A 22,302-nucleotide genomic window follows, 5' to 3' on the forward strand; every position below is an offset into this window, starting at 1 on the left:
TCTTAAAATTTTAGTATACTCAAACAATGTCATCCCAGTACTTACTTGCGAGCCCCCAGAACATATTTCTATACCACCTGTGTTATTCACCTTTTCCCATGGTGTTGCCCTCTCAGATAACACCTCCTATTTTTCATTTCCCACTGTGAAATGAAGATTAAGCCCTATGGAAAAATTTTGTTTTGTTTTCCCCCCGTAGGTGAAATGGATGCTTTCCTTGTCTTGCATCAGCTCCGCTGTAATGGTGTCCTGGAAGGCATCCGCATTTGCCGTAAGGGTTTCCCAAACAGGGTGCTTTATGCAGACTTTAAACAAAGGTAATGCCAGAGCTGTGTTGTCTCCTGTCTTTATCCTATCAGTCAAAATAAGCAAAGCATGTATTCTCATTTTTATTTGAGGTATTTTATTTGATTCAAGTTTATTTTCTATACAGTTTGCCTGAACATAGAAGGCAGAATTATGCTTTTGCCTGTGTAGATGCAAAGTAGGAAATTAGTCTAGGTCATTTTTTTGCTAGTCCTATTCATTGCTTATCTGTTGTTAACAGGTACCGCATTCTGAATCCAGGTGCAATCCCAGAGGATAAGTTTGTCGATAGCAGAAAAGCTGCTGAAAAACTGCTGGCGTCTTTAGATATTGACCATAACCAATATCGTTTTGGACACACCAAGGTAAGCAGAAAAGACTATCAATGAGTATTTAGAGAGAAAGGATGGATTTGATTGGCAGAATGGGATATCATGCAGTCTCTGGTGGTAGCAATTAAGAAAGAGTTGATAATACAGGGAACCAGCAATATGGCAGCAAAATGATATTAACTTTTAAGGTGTGCTAGAGAAATTTTATTTCTCTAGTGTAAGCGCCCATAAAGCTTTTATTACAGCAACACTGCAAGCAAATGAAAGAGCAGCTGATGCTCCATGCCTGTCAGTAAAACAGTATTTTATTTATTATAGCGTAGATAAACTCAAACATATATGGACTGCAAGATCAGCTGTAGCTTTTTAAATGAAGCCATGTGCAATTATGACATGATCCCATTCAGCAGAGACCTGAGAGTTGGGAGTTGTGTGGTTCAGCTGACCTGCTCTGAACCTTCTACAGCCAAAAGATACTGTGTAGCGTGATGACAAAATGGTTTGGCTATTCAAAACTGGGGAGATGAGAGCCAGTTTTAAAGCAGTTGTGGAACTGTGCAGTGCAGTTCCTGATGCAGGTAGTATTTGGCCCTCTATTTTCCTTTGATTATAAATGTGCCAATAAAATTACCATTCTTCTGAACAATTAGAACAATGTCTGTGTAATTGTTGGTGTACCCTGGAAAAAACACATTCGTTATGGTCAAATGTCATCTGTGCGTGTACCAGGTGTTCTTCAAGGCTGGTCTGTTGGGCTATCTAGAAGAAATGAGGGATGAGAGACTTGCAAAGATCTTAACGATGATCCAAGCAAGGGCACGTGGCAGACTGATGCGTATTGAGTTCCAGAAGATAGTGGAGCGCAGGTATGAATTCACCCCTTTCAATCATAGCAGATAATATTCATTACAATTTAATTATATGTTGAATAGAGGCTTTATTACAGTCCCTAAAGCTATAGCTAGTCCTAAAGTAAAGGTTTAACTTGCATGTCTGATAACAATAATAACAACTATATATTGTTGCTGCCCGCAGCTCTGACAAATATCAGATTTGGAAAATTTTTCACATCCCTGAAAATCAAGAGCTGTGGAGAAAGTATCTTGCATATGTTAGGACCTAGAACAAGTTCCCAGTATTACTGGGACCAGAGCCATAAAATCAACTGGGAATGGGGGGAAAAAAAAATCTAATTTTCTCAGTTCAGGATAACCATCAGGGGATTTTGTTTTCTTCCTAAAACAGGGATGCCCTTCTTGTAATTCAGTGGAATATCCGTGCGTTTATGGCTGTAAAGAACTGGCCCTGGATGAAGCTTTTCTTTAAGATTAAACCTCTTCTGAAGTCTGCAGAAACTGAAAAAGAGATGGCCAATATGAAGGAAGAGTTCTTGAAACTGAAGGAGGCTCTGGAAAAATCTGAAGCCAGGAGAAAAGAACTTGAAGAAAAGCAAGTCTCTTTAGTTCAGGAAAAAAATGATTTGCTTCTACAGCTCCAAGCTGTGAGTAGAGATGTATATTTATATATTCATTAGATGTACTTTCAAGTTCAAAAGCTTACAGACCAGCATGTTAGTGCAATTTGACTAAAATAAGCTGTTGGTCTTGTCAGAGTCTTGCCAAAAAGTAGAGCAGATAGAAATTTTCATGTTCTAGCGTAAAACCAAGTGGGCTAGCAATGCAACTCTTAGCAGAGTTCTGTCCAAGGCAATTTTTGTGGCAATTAGATGTGGAAATATTCTTATAGGGGCAAGCATGACTAGTCATTTTCACCACAGTTTCATCCTGCTCCATTAACTTTTGGTCTTGTCTTCTGAATCAGGAGTAGGAAAGTTTTCCTACACTGCTATGTAACATTGAGTCAGGCTCTGTGAACACTTAGAAAATAGGTGACAAATGAGGCAATGACCACTTGTCTTCTTCCTTTCTCACCAGGAGCAAGACACTCTGGCAGATGCCGAGGAACGTTGCGACTTGTTGATTAAATCCAAGATTCAGCTGGAGGCCAAAGTCAAAGAGCTGACAGAGCGGGTTGAGGATGAGGAAGAGATGAATTCTGAGCTGACTTCCAAGAAGAGAAAATTGGAAGATGAGTGCTCTGAGCTCAAAAAAGATATTGATGATCTTGAAATAACACTTGCAAAAGTAGAGAAAGAGAAACATGCTACTGAAAATAAGGTACCTTTAGAACTTTGCCATGTTTTCAAAAGAGGTCAGGCAAGGATAACCTTTTTCACAAGAGCTACCGGTGTACTTGAAAACTTTACACTGCCTGTTACAAAGGCCACTGTAAAGGATCGGCATCTACAGAGTCATTCCAACATATGAGGGAAAAAGTGTTGTCTGAGCCTGAGTTTCTCTTTTTCAGAAGTGGGTTTTGTTCCAACACTGCTAAAGAATTATGTCTAGTTTTGGCATGTTTAAGCAAACAATTTTCTGCTGAAACCATGAATTCTTCCAGCTCTCCCTCTGAGGGCCTGCAAATATAAAACTCATCTCCTACTTCTCCCAGAGACAATCAGGAGCTGGAGTTTGTCACAGTGAGACTGACACTGAAAAAAATTGAATGTATTTGAAATAAAAATGTCCATAACAAGAATTGGCACATACTGGCTCCCTTGATGACAGTTTCACTCAAAATCCCACAAGGAGTTAGGGGAAGACATCCCTTTCTTTCCACTGTCTTCCTCCATACAAATTCAGTATTGACAGTCATCTGAGCCTGGTTGTGATAATCCCTTGCTTAAGAGTCTTATAAATTCACCATCCTCTCTTCCACAGGTCAAAAATCTGACAGAGGAAATGGCAACTCTTGATGAGAACATCAGCAAACTTACTAAGGAGAAGAAGTCTTTGCAGGAAGCTCACCAGCAAGTTCTGGATGACCTACAAGCAGAGGAGGACAAAGTCAACACACTGAGCAAAGCTAAACTGAAACTGGAACAGCAAGTGGATGATGTAAGCTGGCTCTGCCTTCACTTTTCTGAAGGCTTGTTTTGTCTACCACTTAACAGTTTTCATGTGTCTGAAATGTCACAGAGCTTTGCAATGTATTCCTGTTCTTTCAGAAAAAATCAAGGATTTATAAATGAAGTCCTTGTTGCACCCTGCAAAAAGTAAAATTACAGCAACACTATAAATACTTATCTGTGTAGACACGCCTCTGAAAGGAATGCAATAAAAGGGAAAATCCACACTCAGTGTGCGCTTGCATTGTAACTGGCATGCAGTCAAACAGAGCTTTGCTACCAAGAGAACTATAATACTCACACGAATGTAAAGCATGGACTAATCCTTACACTATATTTATTTATCCCATGTGTCTACTGGCTGCTAGAAACCAAAAAACATAAGATCAGATGCTTATACTTAAGTACTTCTGATTCAACACTTGCTAGAGCTCCACACAAAGATGGGTTTAGCACGCAACTGACTGTTGGACAATCTATGTTGAATATATTTAATAAGTGACCTTGTACCAAAAGCTTGAGGGCTCACTTGAACAAGAGAAGAAAGTGAGGATGGATCTGGAAAGGGCAAAACGCAAACTAGAAGGGGATTTGAAGCTGACCCAAGAGAGTGTCATGGACTTGGAGAATGATAAGTTGCAGATGGAAGAAAAGCTGAAGAAGTAAGAGACTATTTCTTTTATACAAAGTAAAGCAGCACAGTTAGTACTGCCATTTATGAGACTTCGGGTGTGTCATCCTGCTCTGATGGTGGCTAAAAGGAATTTCCATGACAGAGGAGAGAATGTATAACCAAGGAGGGAGGGGAAAATCATTGTTACTTGCATACAGTATGCCTGAAACATTATAATTGATTACTCTTATCAGCATATTAGCGGATAAAACTGAAGGAAGACTCTAAAAAGTTGTCCATTCTAACTAACTATGACAGTACTGTTGAAAGACACAGCTTGGTTAGGGATATTTTTTTCATTGAGTAAGAAAATAATATTACTTTGTATGACCAAAAGAACAAGAAATGTAATTGCACAACTTATTGCAGAGTCTTGGCTTGGAAACAACTGCTCAGAGAAGGATGTGTTTTCATGCACATGGTAATACATGAGGATTGTTTCCATTTTTAGATGCATTAGGAGTTTTATTGAACAACTTTAAAAATTGCATAAGCCTAACTTTGAATTATGGGGAAAATTGTCACAGTGGGATTTTCCTTTCCTTGGCAGGAAAGAATTTGAAATGAGCCAGCTGAATTCCAAGATAGAAGATGAACAAGCTATAGTAATGCAGCTGCAGAAGAAGATCAAGGAGCTTCAGGTCAGTGTGGTTCTTTCTCATCTGTCTTAGGATGAGTCTCTCCAAGGCCAGGCTGGATGTGGCTTTGGGCAACCTGGTCTAGTGGAAGGTGTCCCTGCCTATGGCAGGGGGTTGGAACTAGGTGATCTTTACGGTCCTTGCCAACCCAAACCATTCAGTGATTCTATGATTTTTATGCTTCACTGAAGTGCTTTGCAGAGAAGAGATTTTCACAGCAAGCTGCAGCTCAACTTTGAGACACCAAGTGGTGTAACTCTGGAGCAGCCCGTATTAGTACCTTTTCCCCTCAGGACGCTCTCTCCATAGTGGTTCTTTCCCAGTAGCAGGACTTATGACTACAGAATGCTAGTGGTTTCAGGATAGGCAGAAAGGTTTTGGTGATGTGTTTTAAGCTCTGAACAATGAACCTGAGGATGGTTGTGGGGATGCTGTGGAGGATTCAGCAGTGAATAGGCATGGATTTGAAATTTAGGATAAGGGCTCAAATGCACAGGAAATTTTCGACAGAAATTAGAAGGCCAAAGGCAACCAGCCCAGTCCAAATTAAATGTCTTGACCCAAAATATCAGCTCTGATGCTTTATAAATAAAGAACATTCAGGTAACTTGAATGTGAAGCATATGTTCATCAAAATAACTGGTTTTTAATAAAGACTACTCCCAATGAGTACTCATTATACATGCAGTTTGACACACTGCTGTATTCAAAATCCTCAGTCTTAAAACTCCTAGAGAGAAGTTACTTTTGTCATGTAGCTCTTAGAGTGGAAGTAAAGAGAACTCTTACACTCCCCTTCAATCACAATTAGTTGCTATTCCTCCTTCCTACTATAAAAAAACTTCTCACTCTGTTGTACTTGACCTAAATGTAAAGTACATGACAGAATACAAGGTCAGTGTACTTCAGTGTCTTCAACTAAAGCTTGTAGAGCAAACTGTAGAGCTTGTAAAGCAATCTACTACGAGAAAGATGTAACTCATCATCCGTACTCCAGCTCAAGATCCGATTTATTGGCACAACTTGGCAAGTCCTTAACTGCTCTGCTTCCATCTCTGTTGTGAAGTGTGGGCTGGCAGAAGGCTTAATTATTTGTAAGGTGCCTCAAGTTTTTCTGATGGGAATCATCATGGAGGGTAACCCAAAGGTTCTTCTGTCTTTTTGATAGGCTCGTATAGAAGAACTGGAAGAGGAGCTGGAAGCAGAAAGAGCTGCTCGAGCCAAGGTGGAAAAGCAGAGATCAGATTTGGCCCGAGAACTGGAGGAGTTAAGTGAGCGACTTGAGGAGGCTGGGGGAGCCACTGCTGCCCAGCTGGAGATGAACAAGAAACGTGAGGCTGAGTTCCTGAAGCTGCGTCGGGACCTTGAGGAGGCCACGCTGCACTATGAAGCCACAGCTGCCACCCTGAGGAAGAAGCATGCAGACAGCGTGGCTGAGATGGGGGAACAACTGGACAACCTCCAGCGGGTCAAGCAGAAACTGGAAAAGGAGAAAAGCGAGCTGAAGATGGAGGTGGATGATCTGTCATCCAACATGGAGCAGATGGTGAAGGGAAAAGTAAGTGTCTTGAGGCTTTTCAAACCCCCAATGGTCATGTGTAGCCAAGGCTGGTCTGAAGGCTTCCTAAGACGCCTGGTAGAGCTGGAGTGTTTCAGAAGGTGGTTTCTTGCAATCTGGTGGTGTATGTGTGTGTAGTATCAACCCTTCCTCAGCTGGTGCTATAACCTTTCTTACCTTGGAGATGAGACAGCAGTTGAGAGGGCCTGTCTAACACATAGTGCATCCCCCATCTCAGACATACTGGTTATTTATATATTTCAGAGCACAAAACCGTGTCACTTAAATTGTGCTCCACGAGGCTCATGATGACTGGTGTGATGCCACCCAAGGTTAGGCTCCCATCCCAAGCACAGTACCCTCAGATCCTGTTCCTGGCTCACTGTTTTGAGTCATGTTAACAAGGAGTGTAAAACAAAAGCTTTGTGACAGTCCTGTTTATTTTTACTTTCTATGGCTGAATTACCCATTTTGCTTCCTGAGCAGATAGGCTTGGTAGCTTTCAGGGCACTCTAAAGAGTCCTTTCTGTGCAACTGAAGAAAAGAGATTTTGTTACTCTGAGAGTTAGAAGGCTGTCATCAGCCTCAATTTATGATAAATGGCAATTAGAGCGGAATCAGTAAAGCAATTTTCATTGGAGGTGATATTCCCATCTAGCAATTAAGATGAGGCTTATGACTGAACTTCATAGGCATGTGATTGCTTTTGAAGGTCTTGCAAAGTCTTTTTACTCTGGTGAATCAGTTCAGAATGCAGTTAAGGGAAAATGAATGTGGAAGATGGTCTGGCGGGGAGACCCCTGACTGGGGCTGCAGACACAGGGCTCCTATTCCCTGCTTTGTTGCTGTCCTCCAAGATGACATAGCAGGTTTTCATCTTTCAGTTCCAGTGTCCCTGTCTTCAAAACCGTGACAAGACTTTGATCTGCTTTATTGAAGAGCTTTAAGAGATACTTATGAGAAGCTCACTAAGAACAAGGGATGTCATTTGTCCCTCTGTAACCTTTGCTGTTCATGAACTGTATCTTGAAAAACACTAATTACACACACGTGATGATGAGTGGGATAATTTCTTCTTGGTCACTCTTATATCTGAGCCAAATCCCAAATTCTTTATTCAAGTTCTAGGCGCTCAGTGTTCCTGGAAGATGCATTTCACTGTTGTTCTACTTGGTGCAAAACAGAAAAGTAGTATTTTCTAGGTCAAATTTTTCCTTAAACCAGGATACCAACAGAACATGATGTAAGTGTTTTTTAAAGCTTATGAAGACCCAGCCTTAACCTCTGCCTCATCGCTCCTTGTATGCTGCTGCTGAAAGAGATATATGGGTCTTTGTTATTTCTCTGAAAGGGACACATGCACACGCGGACACACACAGATTTGGAAGGCTACAACTTCCAAATAGTTACTTGGAAGCTACAGCTTTGTATGTTTTTTCGCCTGCTTCCCATTAGGCAAATGCAGAAAAACTTTGTCGCACTTATGAAGATCATCTGAATGAGACAAAAACTAAACTGGATGAAATGACTCGCCTCATGAATGACCTCACTACTCAGAAGGCAAAGCTCCAGAGTGAGAATGGTATGTGTGACATGTGAGTGTTCAGCCCAGATAGATTACTGGGATTCAGTATGTCAGGCGGCTACATTAAAGAGGAGTATTGTGCAGTAGCATTTGTACTGAAACTGTTTGGATTAGGACTGCTGAATAGAGCTGTAGCTTCATACCTTCCAATTTTCCTGTCTTCAGTATTTTTATAACCTTGACAGAAGAGACCCTGCCTTGGACTGGCTTTTAAAACTAATCTATAACCGTAGTTACCAGCATGATGTGCTACCACCTCATGAGCCGAAATGGATGTGTTGGCTAAATATCCAGTTTCATAAACAATGACATGTGCATCTATCTTGCAAAGCTAGAGGGAAGATGAGGAAGTTGGCGTACTGCTGTTGTCTGTGTGAACACTGCCTTCCTCAGCATAACCTCAGGCATTGCAACCTAGAAGATACTTGGATCCAGTCAAACATATCCTCCAAGTGTGTGCTATGTTTTTAGCTAGAGAACTTTTAAATCTCAGCATCCTCATCAGTTATCACTGTTCTGCTAGATTAACTTCCCATGTGTTTTCAGACACATATATTTCATTTTCTGCCAGTTATCTTGTTAGTTCTATGTACTCCTATAAGGCTGCAGTTTCCATCCTGTAGTGATGCCCTTCTTGTGATAAATAGTTTTCCTTATGTATCCCCCTGTTCTGTATGCTGGCAGTTGTGAGGATATTAGGGTACTTTGGAGCCAACTGAAAAGGGGTCTGTGGAAAAGCAAAATAGTGAAGAAAAAATGTAAGCAAAACCAGCTACAATTGCATGTGAAAGTAAGCATCAATCTAGCCTGATCCATGAGATGAACTAACAATCATGAATCAAAGTAATGACACTACAAATAATAATTATTAAAAAAAATAAATAAAAAAAGAGAGAAGAAAGTGAAGTATCTTGATGGTTACAAGTTTGAAAGACACTTCACAAAAGGTCAGCCACAATCATTGTTAGTTCTTTTCCTCTGCAGAATTGGACAAGTCAGACTTTGATTTTTGGCTCTGGCCAGGAATGTGTCACTTCCTGTTCTTACCCTTTTTTGGTCAAATCCTGTGACAGGTGAATTTGTAAGACAGCTTGAAGAGAAGGAGTCACTGATAAGTCAGCTGTCCCGGGGAAAAACATCATTTACCCAACAGATTGAAGAACTTAGGAGACAGCTAGAAGAGGAAACCAAGGTAATGCTTTGATGGTGTCCCATTTATTGAGTTGGAATGGGAAAAGCTACTCATGTTCATTTGTACCCTGGATAAAAGCTGCAATGACACATAGGAGTGAGAACACTTCCTGGTAATTGTAAGGATATAAGTTCCTGCCCCTGGCAGAAGTAAGTCAAAGGAGAAGAATTTTGGAAAATATCTGGTGTCCGTAACTGGTAAATAAAACTTATCCAATAGTATACCCAAAATCTTAAATCTTGCATCTTAAAAATTCGGCTATTTCTCCAGAGGTATCCTCAGTTTTGATAGTTTGCCCAGCATGTCACCAGTAGGGATGACCTCAAGTACTTCTTGACTTGACTTGATCAGTACTGTCAAGGCCAGAGGCAAAAAGAAACATATTTCTGTCTCCATTTGAATTTCTAGAGTATGTTTGTTTGGGTTTTTCAGTAGGTACCCGTCCAATGCTTTGACCTTTCTATTTCTGCAGTCCAAAAATGCCCTGGCTCATGCCCTGCAAGCGGCCAGGCATGACTGTGATCTCTTGCGGGAGCAGTATGAGGAGGAGCAAGAAGCCAAGGCGGAGCTGCAGCGGGCTCTCTCCAAGGGAAATGCAGAAGTGGCACAGTGGAGAACAAAGTATGAGACTGATGCCATACAGAGAACTGAGGAGCTGGAAGATGCCAAGTAAGTGGGCACTATAGGTTTCATCTCCCCCTCAGCTGGGAGGACTGTAGCATCTGCATGTCTCCAATCTGCAGGATCTTCCCCCACTTCCACTACATTTCCTCCATCTAGCATCTTCATTTTATTCTTTTGGGGACCTTTCCTTTATTTCCAGGACCTCTTCCTCCTGTTGTGACTACCAAACCCTGTTTTCCTACTCTAGTCTATGAACAAAAGCCCCAAGGCATGAACTGATTCCTTATCAGTGGTTATGCCTTTTAATCAGAGAATTCAGTATGTGAAACTTTCACTTAGACCAGGTTTTATCAAAATTTACAATCAGTCCATACTGGTTACAGCTAGCAAATAATGACAGGCTTCTGTTTGAGAGGTGAAAAGTTCAATTTCAAACATTCACACACATACACACACATGCACAAAATTATCTGCCACTTGTCAGCATTCACAATTTAAGCTATTCTTCGCCTCTCTCTACCCTTCTCTCTAGAGGCTTGATTTCTATTTATTTTTCCTTGCATTTCCCTTTTGGAAACTTAATTACTGAGATGCTGCTTTGGCATCAGTTTTTCTGGATAGCATGGCAGTGGTTGCTCAGTCATTTTACTGTCTCTCCCCACCTGGCAGGAAGAAACTTGCTGCTCGCCTGCAAGAAGCTGAGGAAGCAATTGAGGCTGCCAATGCCAAGTGCTCTTCTCTGGAAAAGACAAAGCACAGGCTGCAGAATGAGCTGGAAGACATGATGATTGACCTGGAAAAGGCCAATTCAGCAGCTGCCACCCTGGACAAGAAGCAGCGTGGGTTCGACAAGATCATCAATGACTGGAAGCAGAAGTACGAAGAGTCACAGGCTGAGCTGGAGGCTTCCCAGAAGGAGGCCCGTAGCCTCAGCACTGAGCTCTTCAAGCTGAAGAATGCCTATGAAGAGACACTGGACCACCTGGAGACACTGAAACGGGAAAACAAGAATCTCCAAGGTAGGTTTCATTCAGGCCCCATGCCTGGTGTGAGTGCCACAGCAGGGAGGACAGCTGTAGGGAAAGGCATTTCTTATGTCCTTGGGAATTGCTTTCACGTGTGTTTAAAGATACTGACTGATGTTGGAAATGAGGGGGTTAAGCACAGAAAATGTTATGGCCAGAGGACTGATTAGATCTGTGTAATCTAATGTTGCCTACAGTTTTGTTTAAAACAGTAATCCTCGTTGGAAAGAAGGAATGCTCTTAAAAGTCTATTTAGCTTTTTACTGATAGTAGAATCCACACTTGTTAAACCAATGGAGAAATTCACATCACTGGAAGAAAATTTCTAATTGTCCCCAGTGCTTTTCTTGTCACTCCCATCAGTGTGAGGGGCAGGGGAAGTGAGACCACCACTGGCAGAGGTGCCAGCCGCAGGAATGAGAAAGATAGCAAAGGTGCAACAAATGAAGCCTAGATAGCTCCTAAAGCAGGGCACGATGTTGCTCACCTGCCAATCACAGATAAGAGCTAAACCACTTCAAAAAGCATTTATGAGAAAGTTTGTGCCTTCAAGTACATCGGGTAAAAACAGCTGCTGTAAAAGTAAGCTGAACACAAGCTGTCTGATGTACAGATGAGACTTTGAAGTAATAGTCTGAGGCACAGATCCTGTATTCTCACTCCCTGACTTGCATTATGTCTGGGACACTCAGACTGACAATAAATGCCTCCGACCTTTTCTTGTTTCAGAGGAGATTTCTGATCTGACCAACCAGATTAGTGAAGGAAACAAGAGCCTTCACGAAATAGAAAAAATCAAGAAACAGGTTGAACAAGAAAAGTCAGAAGTTCAGCTGGCTCTGGAAGAAGCAGAGGTAAGGAAAGAGAGCTCAAAGGAAGAGGAAAGGATGTCTTTGTCATGAATCTCCTTCCTTTTTGATTCTGTCAGCAACGTTGAATGTGTTGATAGCAAGTGGAACTTCTCTGCACCCAGCTCCCCTGGGCTTCCTAGCCATCGTTTTCAAGAGTGACTGGTGACTTTTGGAGATTTCACCTCTAAGATCATGAAATGGAGGCCATGTCAAAGGAGGTGTCTTGTAGGTTTTTGTGTGTTTGTTTTTCCTTTTCTTTCAGAAAGCTCTGAAATCCTCTGCCCATGTTCTGAAAATCTAGCATGGTATATTCCAGTCTTTCAGGAAACAGAAATTGCTGGGAATCATGGCTTTACAATATTTTATCAGATATTTCTAGTGTCTAGATTTCAATCAGCAAATTCACCACTTCCTGTCTTTGAGCATAAGAAAACAAACCTCCTGATGACTTGAAATACTCTAAGGTCTTAGATAGTGTGTTAGATACTGCAGCCTGCTTAAAAAAAAAAAAAAAAAAAAAAAAAAAGTGGTACCAGGCTCAGAAATGAGACAAAAACAGGCCATCTAGAAAATCTTTGTTTCCCACGGGAGTTTGATAGAGACACTTAAAATCACTGTGTTCGTTTATGTAGTGACAAGTATGCATGTACCCAAGAGGGACACCCCATCCCAGTTTCCAGAAACAAACCAACAACATGGAACAGGCCGACTGGAAATCCTGGTGATTCACTTAGAAAGGCAGGTTGTCAGGTTTTTTGGAAGTTTGGTGCATTGCAGAGCTAGGAAGGGGTGTAGGTGTTACTGGCTAGAAGCAACACAGCACGGGATTGTTAGTGAGGGCTGCATTTCATTTCAATTGTTCTCTGCATAGCATATGCTAAAGTGAACATCTTGCGGTGACAGGGATCTGTTAATACCTCAAATATTGTGCAACTTCTTTTGTCTGTTACAGGATGCTTTACAGTTTGCAGGGATTTCACAGCCAAACAAGCAGGTCTGGTGATAAGAGCAGAGGAAATAGCACATCTTGCTTCCACAGCTTTGAGATGTAAAGAGTGATTACATGCTCTGTCACTGAGATTTTCTCACACCAAAGAATACATCTGGTTCTTGGGGGATCTCAGGGGCATACTTTACTTTCCTGAACTGTGTGGAATGCCTTCCTAAAGCTCAGTGAAATTATCGGCTAATGAAAGTAAAGTGATGATGTATCTTATTTTAATTGTGAAAGCAATGGCTTAATGTTGACTTCCTCCCTCCCTTGTGAGTTTGGGTTTCTGGCATTCACCACTGGTGACGTGGTACTTCTGTGTGCTGTTAATGTGGGGTGGTTCCTTGGCATGAAACCTGCATCTGAGTGACCTGTAGCTGCTGCACGATGGCCAGAGATTAGCAAGGATTTTAAACAGCTTTGCCATCAGAAACCCCATTCCGTTTCCATCATCTCTTAAGGGAAACACAGCTAAGCCAGTGCAATTTTACCCTTCAGAGAGCACTTCCAAAATATGTGGTGTTCCTTCTGCTTTCCTTCCCTGTTTGAGAGCAGCACTGAGTCACAATGGCAAGACCTGGGAGTCTGAGGCCCTGTTAGATAACCACAGGCTGCTCTCAGTGCAGTTTTTGACTGCCATTCATGAGAGATGATGTAAGAACAAAGATGCTGGGACTAACCTGCCTTGTTCCATAGCTTCTTTCATGTTAATTGGAAAAAGGGGACAGAGTAGTTTTGTATTTTCATACAGAGCTGGTATCTGCTATTTCTTTCCTTAAAGTCATTTTGCATAACGAGATTGTGTACCTGTGAGGCTTTCAACACTCCATGATTTGGAGAGGTCCTTATGAGCTGGAGGGAGTGTGGATCCCTCCAACTTTCCAAAACCAATCTGGCTTTAGCTTTTCCTTATCACTTACAAGCCCATGAATTTCCAGAGAGCGTCTGTATTGGGGTGCAAGGGGAATGCATTTGTTGGTATCAAAGCCATACAGGCAAAGCCTAATATATCTTTTTGTGAGCCATGGACTATTTGACAACTTGTACTCTGAGGAGCTTGCTGCTCAATCTTCCAGCTGCCAGCTTGCATTAGAAGGCAGATAAATGTGTTGTTTTGTTCATGTCCTTGCTTAGAGAGAGGGGCAGGGAAGTAACTGTGCTGCTGGGAACAGTGAGAAAAGCATGAAGGGATCATCTGTGCAATTGCAAGCTCTTGGTGCTTTCTGTTTCAGGGAGCTTTGGAGCATGAAGAAAGTAAGACCCTTCGTTTTCAGCTTGAACTTTCTCAGCTTAAGGCTGATTTTGAAAGGAAACTGACAGAAAAGGATGAAGAAATGGAAAATATGAGGTACTGTGCAGAGACAAATATTTTTTTAATTCTTATTTTTAAGGGGAAAATCTCAAAAGATCAGAAATATTTTCAAGACCCAAGCCAGCCAAACAAAACACAGGTAATCACACCAGCAAAAGCTGATACTTGGTATCAGTAACTAAGGCAGCTCTGGTTATTTGCCAAAGGGTAGTCCTACTACATTACCTTTTCTTAGTTCAAATATTCCTGTCAGTCCAGCTTCTGCCCGTGTACACGTAAGCCCATCAGACACATCACAAAGCAACCATTAAACAGCTGACTGGCACAGCCAAAGTCATGGACACAACCATGAGCTGCAAATCCTACATGTTTACAGCATGGAGACAAGCATGTCTAGCTAGTCTGCTGCCTCCTTCCAATCCCCTGGGATGAGTGCCTCCCAAGAGGAACCACAGGCAAAATCAGTGGTGCTCAAATGGTGTTAGCTAAAGGCAATCTTTACCTCTGCACGTAGTTAATTCATGCAGTCATGGCTACACTGATTGTGGGAGGATGTGAGGAGTCTGCAGTTACCTGTACATCATTTGGGTAACCCCTGAGACTTGCAGAGGTACAGGAAGTGTCAATACAGAAGGAGAGGAGTTTGCAGATGAAAGGGACGAACAGGAAAAGTGGAAAGCAATTAGATGGCAGAGGGATGATGTCTTTTGTCGCTCCTCTCCTCCCTGCAGTACAAACTCTAGTCTGCAGAGTTACACTGATGCTGGGCCAGATTTTTAGCAATGTGTATGCAGTCCTTCAGGAAACTCTGAACCACTTAGTGTTGTAGTGTTCTTAGTCCAAGAAGCACATCATTATTTGCTAGAAGGGTAAAGGCCAGGGAAAGGGGAGGCCGGAGGTCCACCTTGGCCAGAGCAGATACAAGCATTAACATGTTAATTGCTTCAGAAAAACAAACAAGATTTTGGTGCTTTCAGGGGCTATCTTCTGATGTGTCCTGCAGATGTCTGGATTACGGAGATCCCAGACAGGCTATCCTAATTAGTGTTTCTGCCTCAGCCTCATGCATGTTTTGCTTCTAGACTGCTCAGCAGGCAGGCTGTGGTGTCTCCTGGGAATGTGGGGCACAGTTCAGTGTCTTGCCCAAGCAATAACACCCTCAAGGTTTCCCTTGTTGACTTGGTGATTTCCCAGAAATCCTATGCAATCAGCAAAACTCGTCTGGCAGTGAGAAAAAAATTCACTGTGTGAGTCGTATTTTGTGCTTTGAGTTTCTTTCTGGTTGCAGGAAGGCAAAACCTTTATCACTGGACTCAGAGCCTGGAATTGCAGGGGTTTTTTATGGTTTTTTTTTTAAGCCTCTCTGTTCAGATTGTTAGAGGAAAATAATGCACCTGTCTCTATTTGTTTTGCCATCTCTTAAATAGACAGTAAATGGCCTTTCACAGCCTGTTAATTACAGTGCGCTCAATCTCTTCTAATTGTAGATGTCCATAATGCAGATTTCTATTCCTGAAATACTCCTGTCATAACTGAGTATAAGAAATGTATGTTTGAACATCTACATTACGATGCGATAAATTGTATCTTGCAAGTGTCATTTACTATATACAGGGTGCCTAGAATGATTAGCTTGAACATAGCTACCTACCATCAGTTTGATTAATTCTGTTCCTTAATGCCTTCATAATAAGGTTGAGGTGTAAAGCAATCAAGCAAACAATTTGGTAAATACCTTGGTAAGTGACAGCTAAGTTTGAAATGCTTCTTGCTAGGTTCAAACCTGTACTTGCTTGAGCTCATGAGAGATTTAAGGGAAATCTGTAATATTGCTGTAATATTGCCAAAGGAAATGAGGGAGATGAATACTATAGGTTCTTGCAGATCAGGAGTTAGCTGAGAGTGTGAAACACAGCAGACAGGTAGATGGCAATGAGACACTGGAAACACATGCTATGTATGTCATTCAGGAATGTACTGCTGCTTCTAGCAACAAGACACCTGGAGAAGGTGAAGTACTGTTGCAGGTAGTTCTGTGTTCCTTTCCAGAGAGTAAAATGAGTCCATTCACTCTAAATGGCCCTTCTACATTATTCCAAAACCAGGAGAAATCAGCAACGTGCCATAGATTCACTGCAGTCCACCCTTGATTCTGAAGCCCGGAGCAGAAATGAGGCCATTCGGCTGAAGAAGAAGATGGAAGGGGACCTCAACGAAATGGAAATCCAGCTCAGCCATGCCAACAGGCATGCTGCAGAAGCAACAAAGTCAACACGTGTCCTGCAAACACAAATAAAGGTACTCTGAGAGCTGTCAGTCCCAGGCTGGGTTTCATAGCACACAGCAAAACAGTGATGGTGATTAAGAGAAGCTACTCTCAGGGACATGCAGGAAAAGCGCTTAATGATCACCTCCGACATGAGAGAACGCTGAATTATGGATCTCTTCCAAGACTTGCATACAAGTGGGATGAGATCCAGGCGTAAAACCCCTGCTGGCTACAGTTTCATGTTGGGGCAGAAAGTTACAGCATGAGGTACTGAAAATCTGATTTTTCATGTGAGCTTGCAAATCCTTTAAAAGTGGAGAGCAAGTCAGTTAGCCAGAGTACAGATTGTGTGTGTATATTCAGCTTTCTAATGTGCTTCAACATAAGTAATTTTTTTGTTGTTGTTGTTTAAAGAGTCTTGCTAAGAGACCTTTCAAGTCATCGCCTGCCTCATATCTCTCCCATGCTATGAAGCTCGTTCTGCCTCAGGCAGAAGCACTAGTTCTGACAGACTGCAGATCAGGTTTTTCCCTCTTTGCACCACATACCACAAAAGCTATTCAGATTACAGTCTGGAGGAAGCCTTTCTCCAATAAAGAAGCACTGAACTTCTAGAGGTGGTCCTCTCATGTAAGCACAGTGGCTCAAAATGCATTCGGACTAGTAAAAACAGGTCTGTTTTGTTATAGGAACTTCAGGTTCAGCTGGATGACTCAGGGCATGTGAATGAAGATCTGAAGGAACAGCTGGCGGTCTCTGACAGGAGGAACAATCTTCTCCAGTCGGAGCTGGATGAGCTGAGGGCTTTGCTAGACCAGACTGAACGGGCAAGGAAGCTGGCAGAGCATGAGCTGCTGGAAGCCACCGAACGTGTGAACCTGCTTCATACTCAGGTTGGCTTTTTCTGGATTAAACAGCCTTCCCTGTTAAGCACTGACACTGTTTGTTTATCCATTGCTGTCATAAGGCAGACACACTCCTTGCCCACCTTCAAAGTATAAAATGGTAGAGGAAATAAGTCACTCTGCAGGAATGCCACCTCATTACTTTCAGGTTAGCTGGAACTGATGACTCAACCAACTGCATTAAACAGTTCACAGAAATATAAGGATGGGAGATAACAAGAATAAATTTTATTTATTACTTTCGTTGGTGCTATAAAAATCCAGCTTCCTGCTTTCATTAGGCTGTGGCTGGGATAGGGAGGCATTTCTTTGGAGAATCACAGAATCACAGAATCATCTAGGTTGGAAGAGACCTCCAAGATCACCGAGTCCAATCTCTGACCTAACACTAACAAGTCCTCCACTAAACCATATCACTAAGTTCAACACCTAAACGTTTCTTAAAGACCTCCAGGGATGGTGACTCAACCACTTCCCTGGACAGCCCATTCCAATGCCTAACAACCCTTTCAGTAAAGAAGTTCTTCCTAATATCCAACCTAAACCTCCCCTGGTGCAACTTTAGCCCGTTCTCCCTCGTCCTGTCACCAGGCATGTGGAAGAATAGACCAACCCCTACCACGCTACAGCAAGCAACAGTGTTTGCACAAGGTGCTGTTATTACTCAGCAAAGCAAACTTCAATGCCTGGTTGTGAACACTAGGTGCATTGTGCACGGCAGCAAAGCATGCTCTACCACATCAGGTCTTCATTAAGAGAACCCTTTGGACTTGGTCACAATGGTCACCACAGTTTTTACAGGGTTGTGAAGGCACATATCCTGATTCACCAGCATTTTTGCTGCAAAACCCAATTGTCTCTTCACCAAACAACCAACATTCAGAAGGAAATGAAAATGAGCTACAGGCTGGCAATATTTTATGATATTCAGCACTTGTGATACTTCAGCAGTTTGACATGGGGCTTTTGTTTTAATCACCTTATTGACTAACTGATTATGGATCATTACTTTTCCAAGATGAACTGCTTTATTCATTCTTCGGTTTCAGCCTCTTGCTTATTATTTTATCTGAATTGGAATCTGAATATTTACATATTGAAAGTATTTTTAATACTTCCTCATTCTGAAGCTAAGCTACATAGTAAAGGCCAACCCTTACCACATACATGGGTCTCCCTCCCTAAATATTGCTCTGTGTAATCCAGGGGCTGCAAATATCATTAAGCCTTAGTGTGCTATGGTATTTAGAGAAGTTATGTCTCTATTAATCATTTTTCCTAATTTTCCACTGTTTCTTTTGCGGAAAACGTAATAAAAGAACACAAGCCTAATCAATCAGAAGAAGAAGCTGGAAGGTGACATTTCCCAGATGCAGAACGAAGTGGAGGAATCACTCCAGGAGTGCCGAAATGCAGAGGAAAAAGCCAAGAAAGCAATCACAGACGTAAGTAGCCTCATTCCTTGCTCAATTTGTTTCAGTACCACGCTGTCTTAGGACAACCCAAAATTTCCTAAGCACCTGTTACAAACCTGATATATCCCAAGTGCTCCACAGCTATCTGGAGGCAGCTGATGAAACTACAAAAGTAAACAGGCTAGAGGTTAAGAGGAAGGAAATACTGCTTGATCTTTTTTTTATTATTTTCCCCAAGAATGCAGATTCCTCTGATCCTCAAAGTCTCAGGTCATGTCATTTTTGAATTATATACCTGGATAGCCTAAACCAGTTCAGACTGAACTAGCACTAACAGGTTGCTAGGTGTGCATAGAATCTGCTGTGAGGAGTACAATTCCCAAATCCAAAATGAGGTGTCTATTAGGAAAACATGAGGATGAAGATCCCAAGAAGAGACAGTGAGTGCATTCTTCCTGTCAGGAAAATGACATTTGGACTAGTATAGTTTCTTTCCCCACAGACCTGGAGAAACATAGAGTTTGGCTGACATATGACATCATACCAACAGACAGTAAAATCTAGAACTGGATGTTTCTGTGAGTTGTGTCTGGAGTGCCTGGATGAAGCTATTCTTGTACCACGGTCTTCACTGCTTCTCAGCTGGCAGTACTATTACTGCCTGCCAGAGAGAAGACACTGATTGTCCTTGATTCAGCTCCAGCCTGGACTGCAATGATTGCTGTCTTCCGATGGATGTTCAGTGATGGATACAAGAATCTGTGCTCTTGGAGGCAGGGACACATGTCAAATCAGACATGAGCTAATTGGTACCCTTGTTACCAGTCTTACAGAACGGTCAGGGAATATGTAAGATGTTAAAACTGAGCTTCCTATCACAGCACAGACTGCAGTAATTGCTGTGCTGTTACAGCTGCTCAGGCAGCTCTTGTCTGTGGCTGTGCAGGGAAACTCGCCTGCCAGTTGTTTTAATTCACTACCTTTCAAGAGCCCCAAATTCCAATATAAGACTTCTAATAAGTTATGGGTGAAATGTCTGCAGTGAGTGGCGTAGGTTTACTAGTAGCTATTATAAATGAGGACATTGTGTAGCATGGATACCAAAACAAACAAACGAAGACTTAAATCACAGCATTAGAATATGGAGGGGGAAAAAAAGCATTCTCTCTGTCCAGAAATGATAAACATACACAATATATGCTTGGCAGCATTAGATATAGTCAATGAACCAAGTAGTGGATGATCCATCATCGATCTTCTATCTTTTTTTTTTTTCTGAGCCATAATTCAACAGCATGACAGAAGTGCTGTACAGTTTGGTTGTTTTTTCAGGCAGCAATGATGGCTGAGGAGCTTAAAAAAGAGCAAGATACTAGTGCTCACTTAGAGAGAATGAAGAAGAACATGGAACAAACCATTAAAGATCTCCAGAAACGATTGGATGAGGCAGAACAAATAGCCCTGAAAGGTGGCAAGAAACAGATCCAGAAACTGGAATCCAGGGTAAGTTTGTGATCAAGCTATGGACTGCTATCTGCTGCTTTACAGACTTAAGAGTGGGTGGGTGCCCTTGGGGTGCCTGGTAAGTTCAAAGGATGCTGTGAATGCTTTCCTCTGTTTCACAAAATGCAGGTGAGCAGCTCTTGGACACATCCTTCCCTTTCAAGATCCAGCTGCTGTGAGCTGTTCTAGCACAGCAGATGACCAAGCCCTTGATTTAAAAAAAAAAAAAAAAAAAAAAAAAAAAAGCAAAACATCTACAACTAGGAAAAGCCTCTGCTTCCCTCAGATAAACTTTTTTGTTTTTTGCATATGTATATAGAGCATCTAGTTCTGAGTGGGGCCTTTGGCTGCTGTAACAGCTTAAATACATTTATGGAAAAAATAGAATGAAAAGGCTACATTTTGATCTATTCCTGAAATTCAGCTCTATTAAGATGCTGAGAAAATGAGCACGTATTGAACTGCGAACTAAGTTATATGCTTCTTTATATTTGTAGCATAATGGCAAGTGTTTTTCCTTTTTTGCAGGTTCGTGAGCTGGAGAATGAACTTGAGACTGAACTCCGTCGCAATTCAGATGCCCAAAAAGGAGCCCGCAAGTTTGAGAGGCGCATTAAAGAGCTGACTTATCAGGTACACTGAGGACTGCATTAACCACTAGGTCCCTGGAAAGAAATGTCTTCTCCCCATCAGGGCCTTAAATTTGTTTCAGTGAAGGACGAAATAGGACATTACCCAGAGTTTTCTCGTTGCAGGAAGCTTTAGGGATGGGAGGAACATCTTCCTAGGGCTACCATCATCTTGTCTGACTCATTGTAACCAGTGTTAGAAAGCTTACTATTGCTGGGATTTGGACAGTTTTAGCACAGTATTAATATGGAGCAGGCTTAGATGACTATTCATACTGCAAGAGAAGAAAGAGCCCAGATGTCTCACAGCTGTGCTGATGTTGCTAAAAAGAGCCAGAAGGAGTCAGTTAACTCTGCATAGGGCTGCCCAGTCCCAGTGCTCTGTCACCTACTGCTGGGCAGCAAGGTCTAGTCTCAGCCTCCAGCAGGCTTACTAACAGCTGCTGTTGCTGCTTGCCTTTTGAAAAGGTCTTCAGCACAGAGCACTGTTTCCCTTGCTTTCAACATTATTCTTGAGAAGATAATCCCATCCATCTGATGTAAGACATTATTTAGCATCCTACATGTTGTCTTACTCTGACTTGTGTATGCCGAGGTTGTTTTCTTAGAAGACAGTGCTGTGGCACAGGCAGACAGAATTAGCAGGTCCTTCTGTTTATGGACTGTGACAGCTTAAACCTGGATGGTTTTACCAGATATGCCTGCCTCCAACACAAAATTTAAAACCTGCAAATTACATATATTTTAGGCTTGCCCATTGGTCTGTTTCACTCAGTTATGACACACTCTGTAATGACAAGAGAGGTCCTCACCTGCCAAGCAAGGAGCTCTGTGTGTGTGTGTGCATGTGTGTGTGCATACGTGTATATATGTGTGTATATATATCCATATTTACATATATATAAATAGGGAGGCTATTCTTAGTCCTCAGCAAGCAGGCTCTCACAAATCTTCAGCCTACAGAATTTTTCCTCATCTACACACAGGCTGATCACAACATGGCTTGTTTATATTTTAAACTACACATTTGTTAAATAATATATATGCCACCCATAACTAGTGGACTGTGGGAGATGTTTTTGGCCTTTTTACGCTATTAACCTAACTGATGGTGTTTTGGTACAGTCAGAAGAAGATAAGAAGAATCTGGCCCGGATGCAGGATCTGATTGATAAGCTACAATTAAAAGTGAAGAGCTACAAGCACCAAGCAGAGGAAGCTGTAAGTGACAATTTAGGCCTTTTTTCCTCTGAGAAATTTGTTACCCTATAACCACAATCTTTAAGCAGCAAAAGCTTTTAGTACAAGTACAGAATTTATGTGTATTACTATTTGTATTTATAGAAACTCTATACTTATAAATGTATTTATATATATAGTATATAGCATTTGTGTTGATTACATTAAGAAAAGATATTCCATTTTATCTTAAGATTAGAGTGTAATTTGCAGGGGGTGGAGGGAAGGGAAGGAACAGGAAAGACCTTTTTTTCTGGCTAGTCCCTCAGGAGACATGTTGAAAGCCT

The 22,302-nt window shown here is 41.8% G+C and overlaps 1 protein-coding gene across 2 annotated transcripts in view; it reads left to right on the forward strand.

Annotated features, from left to right (window-relative positions):
* Window positions 1–22,302, forward strand: part of MYH15 (myosin heavy chain 15) — a 47,638-nt gene that overhangs the window by 22,250 nt on the left and 3,086 nt on the right. For both annotated transcript variants that reach the window (XM_050710780.1, XM_035540408.1), the window contains exons 20-40: window positions 200–317; window positions 548–671; window positions 1,368–1,504; window positions 1,884–2,139; window positions 2,573–2,815; window positions 3,419–3,595; window positions 4,123–4,268; window positions 4,830–4,920; window positions 6,086–6,475; window positions 7,931–8,057; window positions 9,134–9,252; window positions 9,725–9,921; window positions 10,546–10,895; window positions 11,631–11,755; window positions 13,976–14,091; window positions 16,161–16,353; window positions 17,014–17,217; window positions 18,549–18,674; window positions 19,977–20,147; window positions 20,676–20,780; window positions 21,902–21,997. In XM_050710780.1, coding sequence (XP_050566737.1) covers window positions 200–317; window positions 548–671; window positions 1,368–1,504; window positions 1,884–2,139; window positions 2,573–2,815; window positions 3,419–3,595; window positions 4,123–4,268; window positions 4,830–4,920; window positions 6,086–6,475; window positions 7,931–8,057; window positions 9,134–9,252; window positions 9,725–9,921; window positions 10,546–10,895; window positions 11,631–11,755; window positions 13,976–14,091; window positions 16,161–16,353; window positions 17,014–17,217; window positions 18,549–18,674; window positions 19,977–20,147; window positions 20,676–20,780; window positions 21,902–21,997 — 3,611 coding nt within the window. The remainder of the gene's footprint in view (window positions 1–199; window positions 318–547; window positions 672–1,367; window positions 1,505–1,883; window positions 2,140–2,572; window positions 2,816–3,418; window positions 3,596–4,122; window positions 4,269–4,829; window positions 4,921–6,085; window positions 6,476–7,930; window positions 8,058–9,133; window positions 9,253–9,724; window positions 9,922–10,545; window positions 10,896–11,630; window positions 11,756–13,975; window positions 14,092–16,160; window positions 16,354–17,013; window positions 17,218–18,548; window positions 18,675–19,976; window positions 20,148–20,675; window positions 20,781–21,901; window positions 21,998–22,302) is intronic.

Source organism: Cygnus atratus, chromosome 1 (genome assembly GCF_013377495.2).
Source record: "Cygnus atratus isolate AKBS03 ecotype Queensland, Australia chromosome 1, CAtr_DNAZoo_HiC_assembly, whole genome shotgun sequence".
NCBI classification, from domain to species: Eukaryota; Metazoa; Chordata; class Aves; order Anseriformes; family Anatidae; genus Cygnus; species Cygnus atratus.